This window comes from Periophthalmus magnuspinnatus, chromosome 7 (assembly GCF_009829125.3).
Source record: "Periophthalmus magnuspinnatus isolate fPerMag1 chromosome 7, fPerMag1.2.pri, whole genome shotgun sequence".
Lineage (NCBI taxonomy): Eukaryota > Metazoa > Chordata > Actinopteri > Gobiiformes > Gobiidae > Periophthalmus > Periophthalmus magnuspinnatus.
In genome coordinates this window covers 25,590,062-25,609,585 of record NC_047132.1, presented here as the reverse complement: position 1 = coordinate 25,609,585, position 19,524 = coordinate 25,590,062, and the positions used below count along the sequence as shown (strand labels likewise).

The 19,524-nt window shown below is 37.9% G+C and overlaps 4 protein-coding genes across 8 annotated transcripts; 2 read left to right on the top strand and 2 right to left on the bottom strand.

Annotated features, from left to right (window-relative positions):
• Positions 1–885: 885 nt before the first annotated feature.
• cbx5 (chromobox homolog 5 (HP1 alpha homolog, Drosophila)) lies at positions 886–5,653 on the bottom strand. Of its 2 annotated transcripts, none has more exons than XM_033970127.2 (5): positions 5,482–5,653; positions 5,010–5,167; positions 4,438–4,660; positions 4,252–4,352; positions 886–1,451 (listed from the first exon to the last, which is right to left on the bottom strand). In XM_033970127.2, the coding sequence occupies exons 2-5, from the start codon at positions 5,138–5,140 to the stop codon at positions 1,310–1,312; spliced, it is 597 nt and encodes a 198-aa protein (XP_033826018.1). In that variant the 5' UTR covers positions 5,141–5,167; positions 5,482–5,653; the 3' UTR covers positions 886–1,309. The 2 variants fall into 2 exon arrangements, with proteins under 2 accessions (XP_033826018.1, XP_033826019.1); XM_033970128.2 differs by having other exon boundaries at positions 5,010–5,162; positions 5,482–5,535.
• Positions 5,654–5,663: 10 nt separating this feature from the next.
• LOC117373229 (heterogeneous nuclear ribonucleoprotein A1-like) lies at positions 5,664–9,580 on the top strand. Of its 2 annotated transcripts, XR_004541567.2 has the most exons (12): positions 5,675–5,735; positions 5,983–6,223; positions 6,739–6,855; positions 6,924–7,070; positions 7,292–7,502; positions 7,589–7,750; positions 7,820–7,867; positions 7,936–8,064; positions 8,149–8,274; positions 8,352–8,421; positions 9,355–9,433; positions 9,507–9,580. XR_004541567.2 is itself a non-coding variant. In XM_033969151.2 (11 exons), the coding sequence occupies exons 2-10, from the start codon at positions 6,209–6,211 to the stop codon at positions 8,414–8,416; spliced, it is 1,020 nt and encodes a 339-aa protein (XP_033825042.1). In that variant the 5' UTR covers positions 5,664–5,735; positions 5,983–6,208; the 3' UTR covers positions 8,417–8,421; positions 8,554–8,835. The 2 variants fall into 2 exon arrangements, 1 of the variants encoding a protein (XP_033825042.1); XM_033969151.2 differs by lacking the exons at positions 9,355–9,433; positions 9,507–9,580 and adding an exon at positions 8,554–8,835 and having other exon boundaries at positions 5,664–5,735.
• Positions 9,581–9,675: 95 nt separating this feature from the next.
• Positions 9,676–12,686, bottom strand: nfe2 (nuclear factor, erythroid 2). Of its 3 annotated transcripts, none has more exons than XM_055222810.1 (4): positions 12,263–12,686; positions 11,506–11,800; positions 11,310–11,426; positions 9,676–10,854 (listed from the first exon to the last, which is right to left on the bottom strand). In XM_055222810.1, the coding sequence occupies exons 2-4, from the start codon at positions 11,605–11,607 to the stop codon at positions 9,676–9,678; spliced, it is 1,398 nt and encodes a 465-aa protein (XP_055078785.1). In that variant the 5' UTR covers positions 11,608–11,800; positions 12,263–12,686. The 3 variants fall into 3 exon arrangements, with proteins under 3 accessions (XP_055078785.1, XP_055078786.1, XP_033825041.2); XM_055222811.1 differs by lacking the exon at positions 12,263–12,686 and having other exon boundaries at positions 11,506–11,575; positions 11,657–11,878; XM_033969150.2 differs by lacking the exon at positions 12,263–12,686 and having other exon boundaries at positions 11,506–11,878.
• A 4,180-nt stretch (positions 12,687–16,866) lies between these two features.
• On the top strand, positions 16,867–19,524 carry LOC117373465 (coatomer subunit zeta-1). Its single transcript, XM_033969503.2, has 9 exons — positions 16,867–16,973; positions 17,374–17,442; positions 17,517–17,598; positions 17,684–17,775; positions 17,892–17,947; positions 18,017–18,094; positions 18,180–18,231; positions 18,317–18,355; positions 19,049–19,524. Exons 1-9 carry the CDS (start codon positions 16,926–16,928, stop codon positions 19,094–19,096), a joined length of 564 nt encoding a protein of 187 aa, XP_033825394.1. The 5' UTR covers positions 16,867–16,925; the 3' UTR covers positions 19,097–19,524.

The window sequence follows — 19,524 nt, the reverse complement described above, 5'->3', positions numbered from 1 at the left end:
GCACCCTGGTCTGGGTCCCAAACACCATTGCAGCCTGCAACCCACTGCCTTTGCACAGCTTAATGGTCCCAGGGGTTGGAAATTTACTAGTGACCTTTGCACCATTTGGAGTGTAAAAGCTTTTTGCTTGGAAAATTCCACCACTGGCATGTAGGGTAGCAAAATGTGGTCTCATGATAATAATCATATGGTGTGCAAGTGTTGAAATCAAAGTTTCCATTTTTATAATGTACTTGATCCGTGTAGTGTGACTCTACTACGGACCATGGACACTCAAGTGCTCCATCTGCTGGTAATGCTGGTTCATCTCACAAAGTGGTAGTTTACACTTCTTTGATTCTACAAATATTACATTTTTTATACACTTGGTCAGCTAGACAATTATGTTTTAGTTGACCTAAATGCAGTAAAACGCATTATAAATGTTTATTAAAATGCTACCATACAGTGTTGTCCCTCTCATTACACAAAAATATAGAAAATATGCCTGTGTAATTGGAATGATTACAGGGGATGTATAGACACACATTTACAAAAATCCAAATACAGTGTGCTGGCAAATAACACAGCCAACTAGTTCTCTAAATGTATAAATGGTGAACCTGCACATGTGGTCCACAGTGAGTACAAAATGTGGCTAAATATCAGGACTAAAAAGTAATTTTCCATGTTTCATCTGAAAAACATTTGTCAAATAATTTTCTGGGTTGATTCTTTGACCCTTTAAACACTAATGGTAAAACTACATATAAAACAAAAATAATGATAATACTTGTTATATTTCCAGCCACAAGGGGGCAGAAAAAAAAACAACTGCATATGAACACTGATCATATATACACAATTACAGGGCGGTTTGAGTACAAAAATAGCAACAAACCAATGTACAAAAGAGGCCATGTGTTTTATTGAACTATTAATATAAAGAATTTTAAAAACATCACATTAACATCCATGTTCAAACTTAAAAATTGCCATCATTACAGTTACTCCAATGTTTGGCCAGTGTTTGCTGCATAATTAAAGGCAATTTACTGAAAGATCTAAAAATGAAGTTACTGTCATAAAAGTACTAAAGCATGATACAATGAGAGTAAAAAAATAAAATACAGAACTTGCACTCTACCCCAACAGCTCATCACCGATGTCCAGGTCTCCTTTTATAATGGACGCAGTTTAGGGTCTGTGTGCTCCCAAGAGAAGGGTGTGGACACAACTGTTCTGTGTTTTCTTCATTGTACAAAGACTGAACACACAGTGGGATTTTGAGTGAAAATGTCTGACTTGAAAGCTGGAGTCTAGAGTTTTCTCACGCACTCACAGCCTCCTTCTCTTTCTTGTCTCCATCTTCATGCCAAGTTAGGCGCTCCTCATAGAATGCTATGACAATCTGTGGGCATCTGTGGTTGGCATCCTTTGCGAGCACAAGATCAGCTTCGTCGGAGTCTTTCCTGAAAGGTTTAATGGACTTGATTTAAAAAGTAGGCACGCAGAAGAATTAACAGCAACATGCACAGAACATAAAAAAAAAAAAAAAAAAGTATCCAAGTACTGCAGAAATGGAGTAGCGATTTTGGTCCTTTTTGCTTGCAAAAAAGTGGCTCCCCTTCTCGTGTCTTGCCTTTTGCTGCCCATGTATTTTTATTCCTTTTTAAATCTTTGCTCTTATTTGCACATGTAATGGTTGTGGTGTCTTTTAAACAGGAGTCTTGAAACCGTTAGAAGTTACATTTTTTCAGCTTTTTACCAGGCTAATTTAACAATACATACACATAAATAACAATACATTCTTTGCCGGCTCTTTTAGGGCTGAAACAAGTTTATGCTTGAACTTTTGAATAGTTCTTAAGAGTGTTAGAAAACAAATGCATCTCTTAGCAAGCAAGGTAAACTACATATGTTTCGATAAATTTGAGAAATGGATTAATTAAGTATTGCTCTTGTCACCCAGAGTTTAGACGGGTGTGACTGACAAGTGAATTAACCAATCAGAAATCACCTGCAAAAAAATAAACATGGCTGCTTACAAGGAAGAAAAACACATCACAGAGCTGAAACATTGCATTCGTCTGACTAATCAATGAGAAAAGGATTAAACACAGTTAATCTGAGGTGGTGAAGAGATAATTAATAATTTAAATTGTTAATAGTATCTATGATATTAATATGTATTAGATGTTTCGACCTTATTGCATACTAGGGATAGACAACATTACAATTTTTGGTATTGATATAATAACAAGCACTTTTTTCAATACAGATACTCGATACTGGTCTAATCTTAAGGGCTCCATAAATATCAGCACACTTGACACAGATGGGTCAGTCCAATGTGCTAATGGTTAAGGCATTTTGACATAAAACAATGAAGAAATGGCCCCAACAATTTAAAATTTATGCCAATCTGAACATTTCTAAATGCTAATTTGTATGGATATAATACCCATAATTGAACTGAGCCAGTATTGACACATTGATATGAATACTCGCATCACTATTGCATATCTTCCAATTAAAAAAATCTAAATGCAGTTTTTTTAATACACAAAGACTTTATGGCATCTATACATTTTCTTTCTTTTTTTTTTTTTTTTTACCATTTTCAAGTACCAAGTATTCAACTATAAACATAAGTAGATTTGCTCATGGTAAACCAAAATATTGATCCAAAACAGAAAGAAATGGGATCATTTTCTTCCTGCAGAGATGATGGGCCCCACCTCTCAATAGTGGCATTTCACCATAGAAAGCAGCAGAAGTATCTTTTTTTAAATTTTATTATTTATCTTTAAGTGGACCTATTATGCAACATTTACTTTTCTGAGCTTTTAACCATGTTTATAGTCGTTCCCCTTATCACTAATAATAGGTTGAGAGGGTAAATGAGATGTGCATGTTTGCGCAATCATTAAATTGCTTATTTTCAAGACAACATAACCAATCAACGACCGTTTTCACCGCCACCTGCATACGCCCACTGTTATACACTTTGTTCTCCAATTTTATTTTCTTCAGCAGTATCGCTTAATCATTTTGACACAAATAAAAAAATAAAAAAAAAAGTAATGTGAACATAATGATCCACGGATGACACAGATTTTAACTATAGCAGACTCAAGCACAATCAATTAATGCAATTCAATTAATGTACAGGGATGTGGGTGGAGATGATGGGGCGAGGTAAAAACAGGAATTTCCTGAGTACTCAAGCTATGATAGCCGGACAACACATGTAGTCGAAGCTGTATTTCAAATGATACATCAAGTTTAAAAGCGTATTAAAGCTGATTTTGCATGATACATCTTTAATATAGTCAATACAGCAATGTTAAACTGCTTTAATAATACACTCAGCACAAGCCAGCATAGGGTCCCATCAGTGAACACATGCCAGGATAACTGGAATAATTTCAGATTTACAGAAAAATGGAACCGAGTAGAATTCTTTAAGTTTCTGTAGGACAATTTTAGCATACACATAACACAAAATTAATACAAGATTACCTAATGGTTATAGCTACAGTGAAGTGGAATCTGAAGTGCATCAAGGGAGTATGCAGGTGACAAACAGCTGGATAAAATTTCACAGAATCAGGGTGTCAGAGTTGCCTCGTCTTGAGGTCTTGTCTGTTTTGTTTTTTGCACAAAAGTGTGCCACAGTCGCATGAGTGGCACAGGGGAGATTGGTAAGGGCAGATAAAAAGATTACTTTCTGCACAGCATTCACTTCAGTATTATAAAAATTGTATTTGCAATGCAGAAACACCAACCAAACTCAATGCATTACAAGAAAACATGTGAAAGAGCCACATACTGGTGAAATAAAAGCACAAGCTGAATTTTCAAAAATAGTTTCCCCTTTAAAATTAAACTAACATTAAAATTTGATATTGTGACGTCCCTACACTGGCTGCACTACCTTGGCAGTAATAGAGGTGGGCGGTGGACTGTGTAAAGTAATTGTTGTGCAGACAAACAATTTTACAGTTACCAAGGAAGATTTATTAACCATGAATAAATACGTTTGTAGTATTTGGACATAGGTCTGCAAGTACTGAAAATTTAAAATATGTTGTGGGAGGATTTAAAATATAAAAACAGAAGAAATATGTGTATATTGACACTTGCAGTTGAATGATACCTGATTTTCACAAGTGGTACTTATGTAGTCCTAAGTAACAGTCTAAATCTGTTGATTGGAAATTCCCTGTGCTTCAGACTGATACTTCCATGTTGAGTACAGAAACTTACCATTTCATAAGAAACATTAGGTCTCCACACGAATCAGTAGCTCCTATTATCTTCTCTGGCTCAAGTCCTCTCTCAAAGCCACGTGCTACCAACACATCTTCCTGAAACAAAAGAGAATGCATAATGAAACTGAGACATTAACATTTCCACAATGCCAGCAGTATCATTATAATTACCAATGCTCACCTCCTTTTTCTTTTTGGATTTGCTACCGCCCTCCTCATCATCATCATCTGAGCCCTTCTTCTTTGAGCTGCTTGACTCTTTGGAGCGCCCCATTGAGCTGGTTTTGCTGCCCCCACTGCTCGGTGTAGATCCTCCACTGCTACCTTTTTTATAAGTCTTCATAAACTCTGCAATGAGTTCTGGGCAGTCAAGGTTTTTTTCTGGCTCCCAGGTGTTGTGTTTACTAAAAAAAAATATAAAAAGATAAATGCCTTTAATAAGAAGTACATACATGTACACTTTGCATCACCATCTCTCAACTCTGTATACAGTACAATAAGTGTGACTTATAATAATCATTTAGAAGTGAATGGTGGAAATGTATGCCTAAAATGTCACTGCTCTTTTGTCTACTTTTTATTTGGTTTTGGCTAATGCGTCTATGGACATTTTGACTGAATATGCTTTCTGTCCCCTCCATCAATAACAAAAGTCATTTTGATGGGATTGTTTAATTACTAGATGGAGCTATTGTTCTTGAGGGAACAATGCAAATACATGTTAAAGGAATGCAATTGACGTGTAAAACTCACTCTGAATATCCCTTCCACTTCAGGAAGAATTCGACCCGTCCTCCTTTGCCCACCCTCCTGTCCAGGACCTTCTCTACCACATACTCCTCCTCATCAGAAGACGACTCTTCTTCACGAGTGTTTTTACCCATGTTATAGTAGGAACCTCGACCACTAAACTGCACAAATCCAAAGTTCAAAGAGGCCCAAATTACAAAAAAGTTACACCACTATAAAACACAACGTAGCGTCATCACAATGCAAAACACTAGGTGTGAGTTGGAAAATAGCAAAAGCTGATAAATAAATCAACTTAATGTGTGGGTTTGTAAACTGGGTTGTGTTAAAAACGGAGAAGAGGCTCGAAGAGCAAAGGTAGCAGTGAAGCTAACACTTGTGCTCATGTTGATTTCTGCAAAGAATCCCTTTGCAGAAAAAAACATGCGTCACCACAAACTCTATAAAGGCAATGCATACACAATTAAATATATACCTTTAAACGTGTGTTTGCACAGGAGCCTGTGGGTTGGTTGGAGAGGTTATGCGTGTTGCTTGTAGTCCGGGCCAAAGCTTGAGCTAACTTAGCATTGAGCTAAACCACAAAGAAGTCCGTGCGTAAAAAAGCGCGCGTTACAGACGCACAAGAACTGAACCCGCCCCTTGGTCAGCTGACTAAAACTGAAAAACCTTCGTTTTTTGGATGAAGCGTGAAGAAACGAAGTGCATAATTTACAAATGTTTACGATGGTAAGCAATAAAACGACTATTTTCGGGAGAGACTCAAACAAATGAGAAATGAGACCAATCGCAGAATTAGCTGTGTGGTTATATCATAGATCAATAATGTGCACCGTACACTCATGCCATAGTTTGGTCGTTAAATTTAAGTGAAAATATCGCTAACATTGCATTTAACAAAGTAGTCATTTAATACATTTATTGTCAGACCCTTGCATAAATCACCCTCACTACTCCCTTTGTCTCACTATCGTAGCTGCACGCCCACTAAGGCAGATTGGTCCACACAAGAGACTGACTGCCCTTTGACCCAATTGAAACCCTGTAAGCAATGACGACTCACTGCAGCGGGAAGCACTGACCAATTGTCAGAAAGAAGGTGTGCACTCCTTCATACATAGCCTAGTCTGGAAAGCCGGTCTGCGCTGGGCTGACGCACAACGCCGCTCCCTGTTCGTCCAAGGAATCAGCCAGGTTCAAGCATGTCTTCTAAGGACGTAAGTTACCCATTTTAGAGTAATATGAAGGTTTTTTTTAATATTCTTTGTTTTGCATGATGCAGTTGCAAAATACGTGTAATTAAGAATAATATGAGTGATCGGAGCTCAAAGGATTGGCGCAGGAATGAAATCCGCACAATCCGCCATTTTGTAAAAGCTGGGCCTCATGGCCTTTGTTCATGCGGCCCTAAATAAAAACAAAATCCCGCTTTGCATTGGCCGTTTTGCAAATACAATTTTGGTTTTGTATTATTCGCTGTTTAATCTTGAATAAGTATTTCCTGTTTTTTTTAAACGTCATTCATAACGGTGTTCGTGCCGAGGGTAATGGCGGTGGTGTCTGCGTTGCTCCTCGGCTTTTTTGTGACGCAGTTCTAATACATTACAACGCTTGTGTAACATGAAAATGCACCTAGGGTTAATTTTACAGGGATTTGCAAATGTATAACTCGACCTGCTGCGTTCTACCACTGCAAACATGATAAACCCGGTTTGCTTTGTTCATTCTTCAGGTCCCACGTGAGCCAGAGCAGCTCCGCAAGCTGTTCATTGGGGGGTTGAGTTTTGAGACCACAGACGAAAGCCTGAGGGCCCATTTTGAACAATGGGGCACCCTAACCGATTGTGTGGTAAGTAAATGTCTCTTGTGGTTTTATTAAAATCATGCAACCAGAGACTTACTGTTTGGCGTTTCAAGGTTATGAGGGATTCCAATTCCAAAAGATCCCGAGGCTTTGGTTTTGTGACCTACTCATCAGTGCAGGAGGTGGATGATGCCATGGCTGCTCGCCCACACAAAGTGGATGGCAGGGTAGTTGAACCCAAACGTGCAGTTTCCAGGGAGGTATGTTAAAGTAAACCATTTTTACAGTTAATAGTTTTTAACTCATCCTTATTGGGATGATGCAGATCAAAACATGCTAAACATGCTGCTGTATAATTTTAAATATATGAAAGAGTCTTATCAGATTTTAAATGACTGCATTTAAAACTGTGTGCAGTTTTGAAGCCCTAGAAGCAAAAATCGTCTTATGACCTAAAACTGACTTGTACCCCTCCCTTCAGGACTCCAATCGTCCAGGTGCCCACATTACAGTGAAAAAGATTTTTGTTGGCGGGATCAAGGAAGATACTGAGGAGCACCATTTGCGGGACTACTTTTCCCAGTTTGGAAAGATTGAGGTTATTGACATTATGACTGACCGCTCTACTGGAAAGAAAAGGGGATTTGCTTTTGTGACTTTTGATGACCATGATGCAGTTGACAGGATTGTCAGTAAGTATACTTGGGGAATATGTTTCAACTTGCTGTATGTGCAGTATCTATGTAGCATTTTAATTTGCTTTGCAATGGTTTTACAGTCCAGAAATACCACACCATTAACTCTCACAACTGTGAAGTCAGAAAAGCACTGACAAAACAGGAAATGCACAATGTTGGCATGGGAATGAGGTCGGGTCGTAACAGCGGCGGTGGTGGAGGTGGTGGAAGGCCTTATGATTATGACAGAGGTTTCAACCAAGGTAAGTTTAGTCCCCCAGAATACTGACCTGCTGAATTACAACGGCCTAATTAGTCCTTTTTATTTGCAGGTGGAAGAGGTGGCAGATATAACGATGGTCCGTACAATTGCAATGATGGTGAGTGTTTTAATATTATTGCCTTTTATTTTGTGGCATCTTTAGTTGATTGATTTTTATTTTTTTAGGGTACGGTGGAGGACCTGGTGGATACAATAATGGGGGCAACCGGGGCTACAACCAGGGCTACAATCAAGGAGGTGGAGGCGGAGGCGGTGGCGGTGGCTATGGGAATGGCTATGACAGCAATGGCTATGGTATGTATAGACTCTTCAGTTGTTGGTTTTGGTTGTTTGTTTTTTTTAAATTGCTGACTAGTTCTAACCTCCTGTGTCTGACAGGTAACTGCGGTGGAGGCGGCGGTGGAAACAACTACAACAACATGGGTCACTACGAGCCCCAGCCTTCTAACTTTGGCCCAATGAAGAACAACTTTGGTGGTGGCGGAGGTGGCAGGAATTTTGGTGGTGTGTGTCTAGAGGGCCTGCCTGCTGGCTCTTAATTATGTAACTTTTGTATTGAGGGGCGTACTGTTTCTCTCCAGGATATGGCGGTGGTAACAATGGTGGTGGCGGCGGAGGAGCATATGGACGGCCTGGCCGGTTTTGAAATTGGTAAGCTTTGAATTGGACTACCTTCAATCTAGTGTCGATGTCTAGGGATTCGTAAAGTGCAACAATTCTCTGGATGTCAGGCCATACAAAGTCAGTGCTCAGTTAACAATGTTGTTCCATATTGTTCAACAGGACTCAGTACTTAGGAGAGGAGAGCAAGGAGAGGAAGCGAGTGACAGGGCAGCTGCAGGTTTACCTCAAATCTGCTCAGCCAAACAGTTGTGGCAGGTTACAGCTGCTGCAAGAAGATGTACAGTAGATAAATCATGAAGGGGTCTTCATTTAAACATTTGTGTTTCTGGAAAGCAAGCATTCCAATGAGGTTTTATGTAGATTATTTTCATTTTAAGTCTGGTTTTATTTGTATCTGCACCCAATCAAGTTGAAATAAAACTTTTCAGTTTTTTTTTTAAAGTGTTTTAGCTTTATTGGGAAGGGAGGGTTTGTTAATTGGGAATATTTATTCCCATCATGTGAGGTATAATCTACATGTGAAGGCCTGCCATAGAGCTGCCATGCATCAATGTTGAGGATCAAGTGGTGCACAAAGCAACTCTTCATAGGGGGCCAGCTCATCACTTACAACAGACCACACCCTCAGTTTTGGAGTGATCATCTGGAGGAGGCTAGCTTACATGCAGTCTGAGGCTAGCCATGGAAACCAGCTGAGGGAGAGAAGTAGACCACCACCAGGATCATTGAAGCAGGGGAGAGTGAGAACTTGAGCCTGAGGCTAGCAAGCAGAAGCTGCAAAAGGGCTTAATGCTGTCTGTAGGTAAGACCAGACTTCTCAACTATGATAGTGTAACTTTACTCAATGTAGCCTCTCAAAATAACTTGTACAGTTAATAACTTGGAACAATGGTGACTGTATTTTGGTATATTTTGTGCATGCCGCCTTTGCTTATAATAACACCAGTATCTGCTGTTCAGGCATCTTCTATGGGACCAGGAAAATGCACTTTGCAGACTGACTACAGAGTACTTGCCTTCAAGTGATCATAATCTACAGGTAAGGTGCAGAATAGAGGTTTGATCCTTGCATTCCATTAAGACTGAATTCTAATTTTAATTCACTCTTACAGGTTCGCAGGACAATGCTCTGACAGAAGACTTGATGAAGACCCCTTCTTAAATTGTTTTTAAATTGTTTTTATACTTTTATACAAAACATTTTAATAAAAACTGAAAAGTGTTTATTTTTCCACAGCCTTTAGTGCAAGCTCACACTAACATCAATGCCAAATACATGAATCATTTCTGCATTTCACTAAGCGGTACTAAATAAATGTTGCCCTCAGGTGTCTGCTGTAGAGAATACTCATTAATAGAATATGGTTGACCATCTTCGTCTCTCAAGTAGGCAAAGACCTCTGTGTAGAGTTCTGACAGTCGACATTTGATGAAGGCTAAACTTTGTTGAAATTCTAGTCTTTCTTGAGCAAGATGCTGTCTCTGAGCCTGAAGTTGGTTGAGTTCTTGTTCCAATTGAATAATGCTTTCAAGCTTCCTTTTTCTACAATTTTGAGCTGCGACTTTGTTTTTGCCTCTCCTCCGAATGTCTCTGACTAGTGCTAGTTGAGTATCAGTGAGCGTATACTGGGACAGTAGTTCGTTGAAATCGTCCACAGGTAGATTAATAATTTTATCCATGGGGAAGGGAATTTTTAAGGCCAAGGCCCGTCGCTCATCTCTGCTCATTGGCGCATGCGCTAAGTGGTTCCGCTGCTTATACGCGGCTTGCTGTGAACTCCCTCTAGTGGGTACTCCGTAATCATAAAGCTCGGACTGTTCGTTTATATATGGTTTCACTGCCCGGGGAACTGGGCCACTGGAAGGTGGGTAAGATAAACTCTGAATTGAGAAATATTGATCCGGATGTAAATATGAGTTTGTATTGTCTTGGTAGCCAAAAGAATAAAAGGACGCATTTCTCCGCCCTTCAGATTGGCTTTCATAATGGCAGTCTTTAATGTCTATCTGGTTACCAGTTGCCCCATTGCTCACATCTGGAGAGGCCAGAGGAGGACTGGAGCCTAAAGAGAGGCCTGAGTCAGACTCCAGGTCATTGTTCAGGCGATGTGAAGTTTGTCCTTGTGTCCACAGCATGTGTCTGTAAAGGTTCTGGGTGCTGTCCCTCCACGGGCCACGACACTCCCCCGATGAGGCAACTGAGTCTCTCAAAGCCAAGAGAGAGTGAGCAGATTCTGGTGGTACTTTTTGATTAGTTTGTGACTCAGGGTGTCTGTACTGTGACTGGGTGCTGTGCTGATGATGCACAGGCACTTCTTCAGAGTAGCATCCGTCATAATGATTGGAGCTGACCTCACAGGATCCAGGAGGAGGCTCTGCAGCAATTCCATAAGGCTCTATGGGTGCCATGGTTTGGTACGGTGTTGTTTCAAAGGCACTTTCACCAGGGGCTTCAAACTCCTAAAATGAACGCATATATATTAATATAAAGACACACACAGAATTAGGCCAATGCATGTGCCATAAAGTTCATTGAGTCACAAGCAAAGGCTAATTAATTGTGCCTGTGTTTGCGTAGCTTTATTTGCCTGGCAATTCTCCCTGCCACCCTGCAGCATATGAAGGACTCTCATAAGTGTGATCAAGTTTCTCCGGAAAACAGATGGCTATTGTGCCATGCAGGGGGCCATGCGCTACTTTTCCTCAGTCCTTCTTTTCATTATCACGTCTTTCCACGTATTTCTTTGTTTCCTTGTTTAGGCCTAATCACAAATTTAGAGCTACTTTTCACAAACATTAGAACATTTTTACATTAATCAAAAAAAAAAAGAAAACTTATGGGATGTGATACTATTGCCAACAAACACTAAGTCAGCATAGAAGGCTGCGTTATGTGTGTCACAATTTAAACCCACCTGTAGTTCTGTAATGGCCATCAGTTCTTGCCAAGCTGCATCCATCTCACTCTCTTGCAAAGATCCATGAGGTTTTGGTCCCACTCCACAGAGCCGCCCAGGAGCTGCTGATGATACCTTTTTTCAAAATACATTTATTACTTGACTGTTGACGCATGTGGGTGTGTATAGATATAAAGTGAGCAAATAAACATACCTCACTGCTTCTCCTCAGAGGGAGGGCATAACTGGCTGAAGAACACATCCAGAAGATAATGGGTATAAACCTAAAATAGATTTTTTTTTTCAATAATTTCATTTGAAAGAATACTGTTCATGCTGTTGCTGTTGAATCTTCATACAATTGCCTCTATTGTCTTTGCTAGGTAGGATTAGGACTCCTCTCGTCTTCTCTAAAACCAATTTGGACACATGAGGTCTTTGGTTCAATTGAGTTGACTCCTCCCATCAGCTGTCCCGACAGCAGCTATGCCATCCCTTGATAACACAATCTGCGGGAAAACAGAGGGTTTTTTTCTTTTGAGACCTGGGGCCTGTTCATTGCAAAAACATGTCTGATGTAGGCCTATTTATCCAATAAACGTTTATAATATAATGTACAATGTAAAAATGTGACTGAAAATATTTCAATACAAAGATAAATTAATATCAACATGAATTCATTAAATATATTTGCCTCTATGAAAACATCTATATACAAATAAATTCAGTTTAGGTCTATGCATGGGATTGCACACATCAGCTTGGTAAGAAGGCTGCTTGTCCGGTTTGCCATGGCATATCAAACTCCATATCAGTGAACACTTCTAGCCTTAACTGAAGCTGACAGGACATTCATTAACTTAACATTTTATTACCTGATCAGGGGGGAAAAAAACAAAACACACAAAACAAAAGTGTAAGTGTGGTAGAATAGGCTAATAGCTGTTCATTTCTGAAAATCAGACACTTACCTCAGCAGCATTTGATCTATTCCAAAATGTGGCCCTTAGTTGTCAAGTAAAAACAAACCTCCTGAAAAATAAAAATGTACGTTATTGACTCGAGTATGTAAAAGGTTCCCAGGCCTCCTTCTCACTCACTCTTGGCCCGTCTGTCTGTATGTGGCTGCACTTCACTTGAGGCACCGGCATAAATGGGATGGCCCAGTGCAGACAACCTTCCTGTAAAGCACCCACACCACAGTTTTTTGCACTCGTGTATCTTTAATAGTATGCTAGCAAACCCCAACCTCCAAATTTCCCCTTTTGCCCACTTGACAAACCACAAACCAACAGTATGCCATTATATGTCTAAAGCAATCCCCATGTAGGATGTTCACAGTCAAGAGCTTTTTCTTGAACAAACTAGTGAATGTTCTATATACAATAAGAGTGAAATTTATGGCAATATAATTAAACAATGTCTTATTTCATATTATACTACTATAAAAGAGCAAAAGTATGTGAAATTGCACCTGCAGATATAGCCAGTGATGCGGTAGTGGATTGGAAGTCAGATTGAGACTGAGTTTAGTACAGATGGAATGTACACCCAGCGACAGGTAAGAAAGACTACATTGTTCGTCTACCTGGCAGAGCAACCGCCGGGGAGAGTAAGGAGCTGGGGGAGAATGGAGAGAAGCGTGTCTTACATAGCCTGTGACCATTAAAATCCCTACAGAAAAATTCCCCCTTTGCCCTGATCTGAGGCACAGTCTGCCGGGAAACTCTGCAAGGCGTCCACTACTGATGCTGCAGGTTAAAAGTTTCACAAGGTTAAAAAAGAAAAAAAAAGACAAACATGAATATGAATATGAAACATGAATTACTTGACTGAATGGATGAACAGATGTGGAAGAAAACTGACCTTCTTACAAATAATACAAAAACAGTAAATCATGTAATATATAATTTACACAGTGGTGGAATGTAACAAAGTAAAAGTAGTAAAGTACTGTACTTAATTACAAATTTTAGGTATCTGTACTTTATTTAAGTACATTTTAAAGTGGATGGATACAGTTTACTTTTCCTTCACTACATTTGAGAGCAGGTATCTGTACTTTCAACTTCACTAAATGTTTTAACTAGACTAAAACATAAAAGTATTTTTTATTACTGTTTGAGACCTGCTGAAAAGTCTGATTAACTTCATAATGTGAGCACAAAAGCAACAAAATGTTACAAAAAAAGAAAAAGATTCAGTTGTTTCTACTGAACCAAATTCAGCTCAAATCAAAATATGCCAAAATACTTTTACTTTTTAATCTAAGTACATTTTTAAATGGGTACTTTAATACTTCTACTCATTTTTTATTCATGTGATACTTTTACTTGAATATTCTTTGCTTCAGTATCTGTACTTTTACTTAAGTAACAAAACTGAGTAGGTCTTCTACCACTTAATTTTGATTGCATCTTGGAACAATCTTATTTCTTATTTTATTTATTTGTAAAGGGACAACACATATTACCACCATCATTCATTGTTGTAATGGATGTTTCTGGCCTTTAAGGCCTATAGCTGAAGGAAGCTATCATGAATATAACCTACAGTAGGAGGCTATTTTAACAGAACAAAATTAACAGAAAAACACTAATAAACAATGTATTGTTTTTTTAAGCAGAACTTTAGACATAAAAGTCTAAACCATAAGTAACAATGTCCCTTTGTCTCGCCCAACTCTATAATTTATCTGAGCCAGCTACAATCACAATGTTTTCTGCATCATTGTTCTCTGATGGAGACGTAGGTGGCTGACAAAGTCAAGAAAGGTGAATGTCTACCAGGAATCAAAGCAGGGACTTCCCAAGCCATGTTCCTAGCACCCAGCCCCTGACTCAACCACTGCTTGTACACGCTGTCGACAGGCCTGTTATTACAGAGACCGCTGCGGCTTGAAGCTGGACACACTTCCCAGGTCAACGCCCACTCACACTCTGCATGTTTGTTTGCGTCTATTAAATGCTGACATCTTTCTCGCCATGTCTGAACCTCGGCTTGTCACATTTTCCTTATGTGCAGCTCGACATGCAAAGGAACGTCTCTTCAGAAAATTGATCAACTGACTCTCAGGGTTGTAAATTCTCTTAGTGGTATATATTGCAATTATAAATATTTTTAGCATGTTTTTGTTTTGATTTTTTCTATTTTTGTTCCTTGGGGTTTCCATATCATTTGTTACATGAGAAGTATTTTATTGTAAGTTGTGTTATATTGGAAAGTTGTTTCAAACATGAGAGGGAAAAAAATGGTCGTGGTTTGGGTTGTGGTATGAAACAGGGAACATTTTTAGTCTGATTCTGGGAAAGTAAATAAAATTGGGGGAAAATAGTGTACGCCTTTTTTCAATGTGTTTTGTGTCAGCACTTGTTAGAATAATACAATTGTTTTAATTCAACAATTTCAAATTTCAATTTAGTAGTTATTGTACCTATATTACAATTTTTGAACTAATGTGTCCAAGCAAATTACTGTGAGAAAACAGGCCTACGTTAAAAGAGATTTCAAACAAACTTTAAGGAACTTAACATGCAGCATCATTGTCATGCATTACTCAGTAAACCTCAAGTTACCTGAAGATGACCACCAAAGATAGTTTTGTAATCTTCACACATATTTCTCGTATAAGTTATTGTTAATTGTTAATAATAGTTTTGTGTTGTGAGGTGTGTAAAAGAAGAAGAAAAAAAGATTATATGTTAAAGTAACTGTTGACAAGCACAATGACATCATTTTATCTGTGTTGTCATTATAGTTAGTCGACTATGTTTGAACCAAAAAGTGTAAAGGAGGATGTTGGTTGGCGGAAGCTCTGCTTTATGCTGATAAAATTGTTACTTGGTTCTACGGAAGGGAACTGGTAACTGCTGTGGTTGGTTGTGTATGTGTAGAGAGTAAAAGAGCAGACACTACACAGCATATTACCAAATCCTATTAGAAGGTGTTCTTGACTTTGTGGACTGCTTCAAAATTATGAAATCTGAATAGATATCTTTGTTGCATGCTTGTATATGAAACCAACCTGTGTCCAACTATGCAGTCATAAATGTTTGTAAACATTTAGAGCTATATCAAGATTGATACTCAAGCACTTTTGTAACTAAGTTATAACAAACAGTGATGTCATTTATGGGGTAAGATAGAGGGAAATCCCCATCATCCAGGGTTTCCAAGTGCTTCCCAGAAGAAGGTCCTGACATAATTAGAGTTGGCTAAATGTCAGAGACTCCAAAAAGGGAGATATATATATATATATATATATATATATATATATATATATATATATATATATATATATATATATATATATATATATATATATATATATATATATATATATATATATATATATATATATATATATATGTGCTTAAAAATAAAATAAAAAAACACCTCCTCACCCTCCACGGGTGGTCTCATCCCCTCTTTTTCCGCACTCGGGACCTCAGTATCTTTGCTGTTCCAAGTACTGGACTTTTCTGGACTGAGATGTCTGATGTTTTTCCTGGGATCTGCTCACTCTTCCAGTTTAGGGGTGAATGCCCCAAGTGCCCCGATGACCACGGGCACCACTGATACACTCACCTTCCAAGGCTCTTTTTCAAGCCCCTGGTATTTCTTTAGTTTCTCATGTTCCTTTTTCTGATGTTCCCATCACTTGGTGCTGCGATGTCCACCACAACGGATTTGCTCTGTCGTTTATCCACCACAATCTCTCTCTCTCTCTTTCTCCTTCCCTGCCTCTCTCATCCCTCTCTCTCTCCCTCTCTCTCTCTCTCTCTCTCTCTCTCTCTCTCTCTCTCTCTCTCTCTATATATATATATATATATATATATATATATATATATACACACACACACACACACACATACATATATATGTGTGTGTGTGTGTGTGTGTGTATATATATATATATATATATATATATATATATATATATATATATACACACACACACACACACACACACACACACACACACACCCCCTCCCCCACACACACGCACACACACACACACACATATATAAATTAAGAAATTTTATTAAAGCTTTGTCACACAGAGTACCCTTAAACTCATTAAATAAATATGCAAGAAGTGATGCTTGTTCCATGTGAAAAAAAAAAAAAAAAAAAAAGAGAACATTACAGTTTGCTGTTTGTGATATATGGAGGAATGGATGGCATTTTAAACATATACACAGACTATTTGTTGTATACCCTACTTACATTTTACATCATTAAATGCTGCTTATTGTATTTTTGTTTATTGTATCATCATCATCATCATCATCATCATCATCATCATCATCATCATCATCATCATCATCATCATCATTATTATTATTATTATTATTATTATTATTATTATTATTATTATTATTATTATTATTATTATTATTTAATGTATTTTTTCTATGGGAAGCGACATAACATAAATAAGTTTCCTTGCCCTGTGGTCAAATAATCAACAGCAGTGTAAATTGGAAATACAAAGCATTAAAAAAGCCAACGTTATGTACATAATTTACTTTTGCTTTTTTTCACCTCATACGTAAACGTGAACAGCCAATGGGAAGGCGCCTCTTTGGGCAGTAGATCTACGTGTTACGTGGTAGTGTATCGTTAGCCTGAATGCTAACTGGACCGCTAACACGAAGAAAGATGGATTCTCCTATACTGGTAATTTATTAAGTCTGTTTTCTGTTGTCTGCGGGATTTGAATGTTTAAGATCGTTTCTTGCATACTTTTACATACACCAGCCTACCAATGATAGTCTACCATTATATAAAGTAAATATAATATAATATGTATTGTTTAGAAGTTGATACCAATGCTAACTGCTAGCTGTAGCCTCTTCTATCTGTAGATGATGTGGAAGTTTCTTGTGACTCGAGTTGGCTCGTTTTGGCATTGCTCGAGTTCATATCACGCAGGCCACTTATTTCCTCGCATTTACAGATATTTATGTCCATTAGTTTTGTTGTTTGCTATCTGTTTTTTTTATTTGTGAGGATACGATTTTATGGCTACAACGAATATGCACAGAAATTCATACTGTGGGCTGTTCACGTTTGACAGGAACCATCCCTATATACTGTCAAAGCTGTTCTCATTCTGGACAACGATGGAGACAGGCTCTATGCTAAGGTATATATTCAGTATAACACCTATGAATTTTAAAGTTTTCAAAATAATAATAGTTACCATCTCGTTACTTGCAGTATTATGATGACACATATCCTACAGTCAAAGAGCAGAAAGCCTTCGAGAAGAATATATTTAACAAAACTCACCGGACAGACAGTAAGTAATTTACCAAAAAGAAGTCGAGATATACAGGAGATTTAGCAAATGCAATGGATTGATTGTTATTTGTTACCCCCCGTAGGTGAAATTGCTCTGCTAGAGGGTCTGACTGTAGTTTACAAGAGTAACATTGATCTCTTCTTTTATGTGATTGGAAGTTCACATGAAAATGAGGTATAAATTATGTTTTGCATATATCCTGTGCACCAAGTCCTGAGTGTATTTGTGTCTGCATTTTATTTGTCTGTGTCTGATGTAAACTCATTGTTGATTTCATTTCTTTACCACAGCTCATGCTAATGGCTGTTCTCAATTGTCTGTTTGATTCACTCAGCCAGATGCTGAGGTATGTGCTCGCATTCAGTATCCAATTATTCACTTCATTCTTATTAACCTAAAACACATAATTTTGCAGGAAAAACGTTGAAAGAAGAGCTTTGCTTGAAAACATGGAGGGCCTTTTTCTTGCAGTAGATGAAATAGTAGATGGCGGGTAAGTGTATAAAAATGTGAATATGTGCCAAATGCCATTAAAATGAATTCTTTCTATTGACATCAATCTATGCTGCCCCCTGCAGGGTGATTTTGGAGAGTGATCCTCAACAAGTTGTGCATCGCGTGGCTCTTAGAGTAATGCATTATTTTCTTCTCTTTTTTTCACCATTAAACCGTTTACAAGTTGTTGACTTTTCGATATTTGGTTGGGTTTTTTTAGGGAGATGACGTGCCTTTAACAGAGCAGACAGTCACCCAGGTGAGAAACTAACCTTCAGTTGACAGGCTCCATTAGTTAATAAAACTGTGGCTGTTCACATCTATAAATGTTGTAATCTGCAGCCACATCAGCTACATTCTCACGCTATCTTCTAATGACAACAATTTATTGATAGTACATTCAAGAAGTTTGTTTATTCATGACAGTATTAATGTCTAAGGGACTGTGAGACCATTTTAAACCCATCACAGATTTTATAACTGTGACTAACTGAATAACAAAAACATTTTTTTTTATTACAAAATTACCACAGCTATTAAGAAGAAAAGATGAACAGAACAATTTTGAACAATTTTGTGTGTGTTTTTATTTTTTTATGGGTAATAATTAGAATTTGTAAATATTCAACTAAGAAGTCCTCATTTGGCATTTGTACTTTGGCTAAAACAGAATAAAACATGGATGTTTGACTAGTCAACTAGTACAAAAAAAACCTTACAAGATCACTCAGATAATTGTTATTTGCAGACCTATTGTTTTTTGTGATTTGTGTCACATCACACCAGTTATAATTGAAATATTTAATACATCTGGTATATATGACTTATAAACTCTGTTTAATAAAGCTTGCTTAAAGTTAAATCAGATCCTGTAAATGCGCTATGTATGTTAGACCTTTTCTTTAAATCTTATAGGTACAAGTACTTTTAATGTTTTTGTTTGGTATCACAGGTACTCCAGTCAGCCAAGGAGCAGATTAAGTGGTCCCTTCTTCGATAGAGTCACTCCGGGCTGTGATTGGTGAGCCCTGAGCCCCACTGGCTCCCACACTCCGTGGACCACAACTTTCATCACTTTCACTTAAGTCTTCTATGACCTTTCTACACTGGTTTGTGTTATTAAACAAAAAAAAAAACAAAAAAAAAAAACATTCTAGAATGTGGCATATGCCGGTCTTTTCATGAACAATATGCATGTTGATTAAGAACAATCGTAAACTGTGTAACACTTGTAAGAACATTCCCAATGTGTCTTTGAGAAGTATTATGTCATTTTAGTGCCTCTTTCCTTTTGTTTTGACTACTGTAAAAAATACCAGCTGTCCCACTAATGATGGGAACTTAAGATGTTGAACATGTCATTTTTTCACAAATCACTGAATTATTTTATGTTTATGAACATCATAAATGTAGTTTTGAAAAATAAAA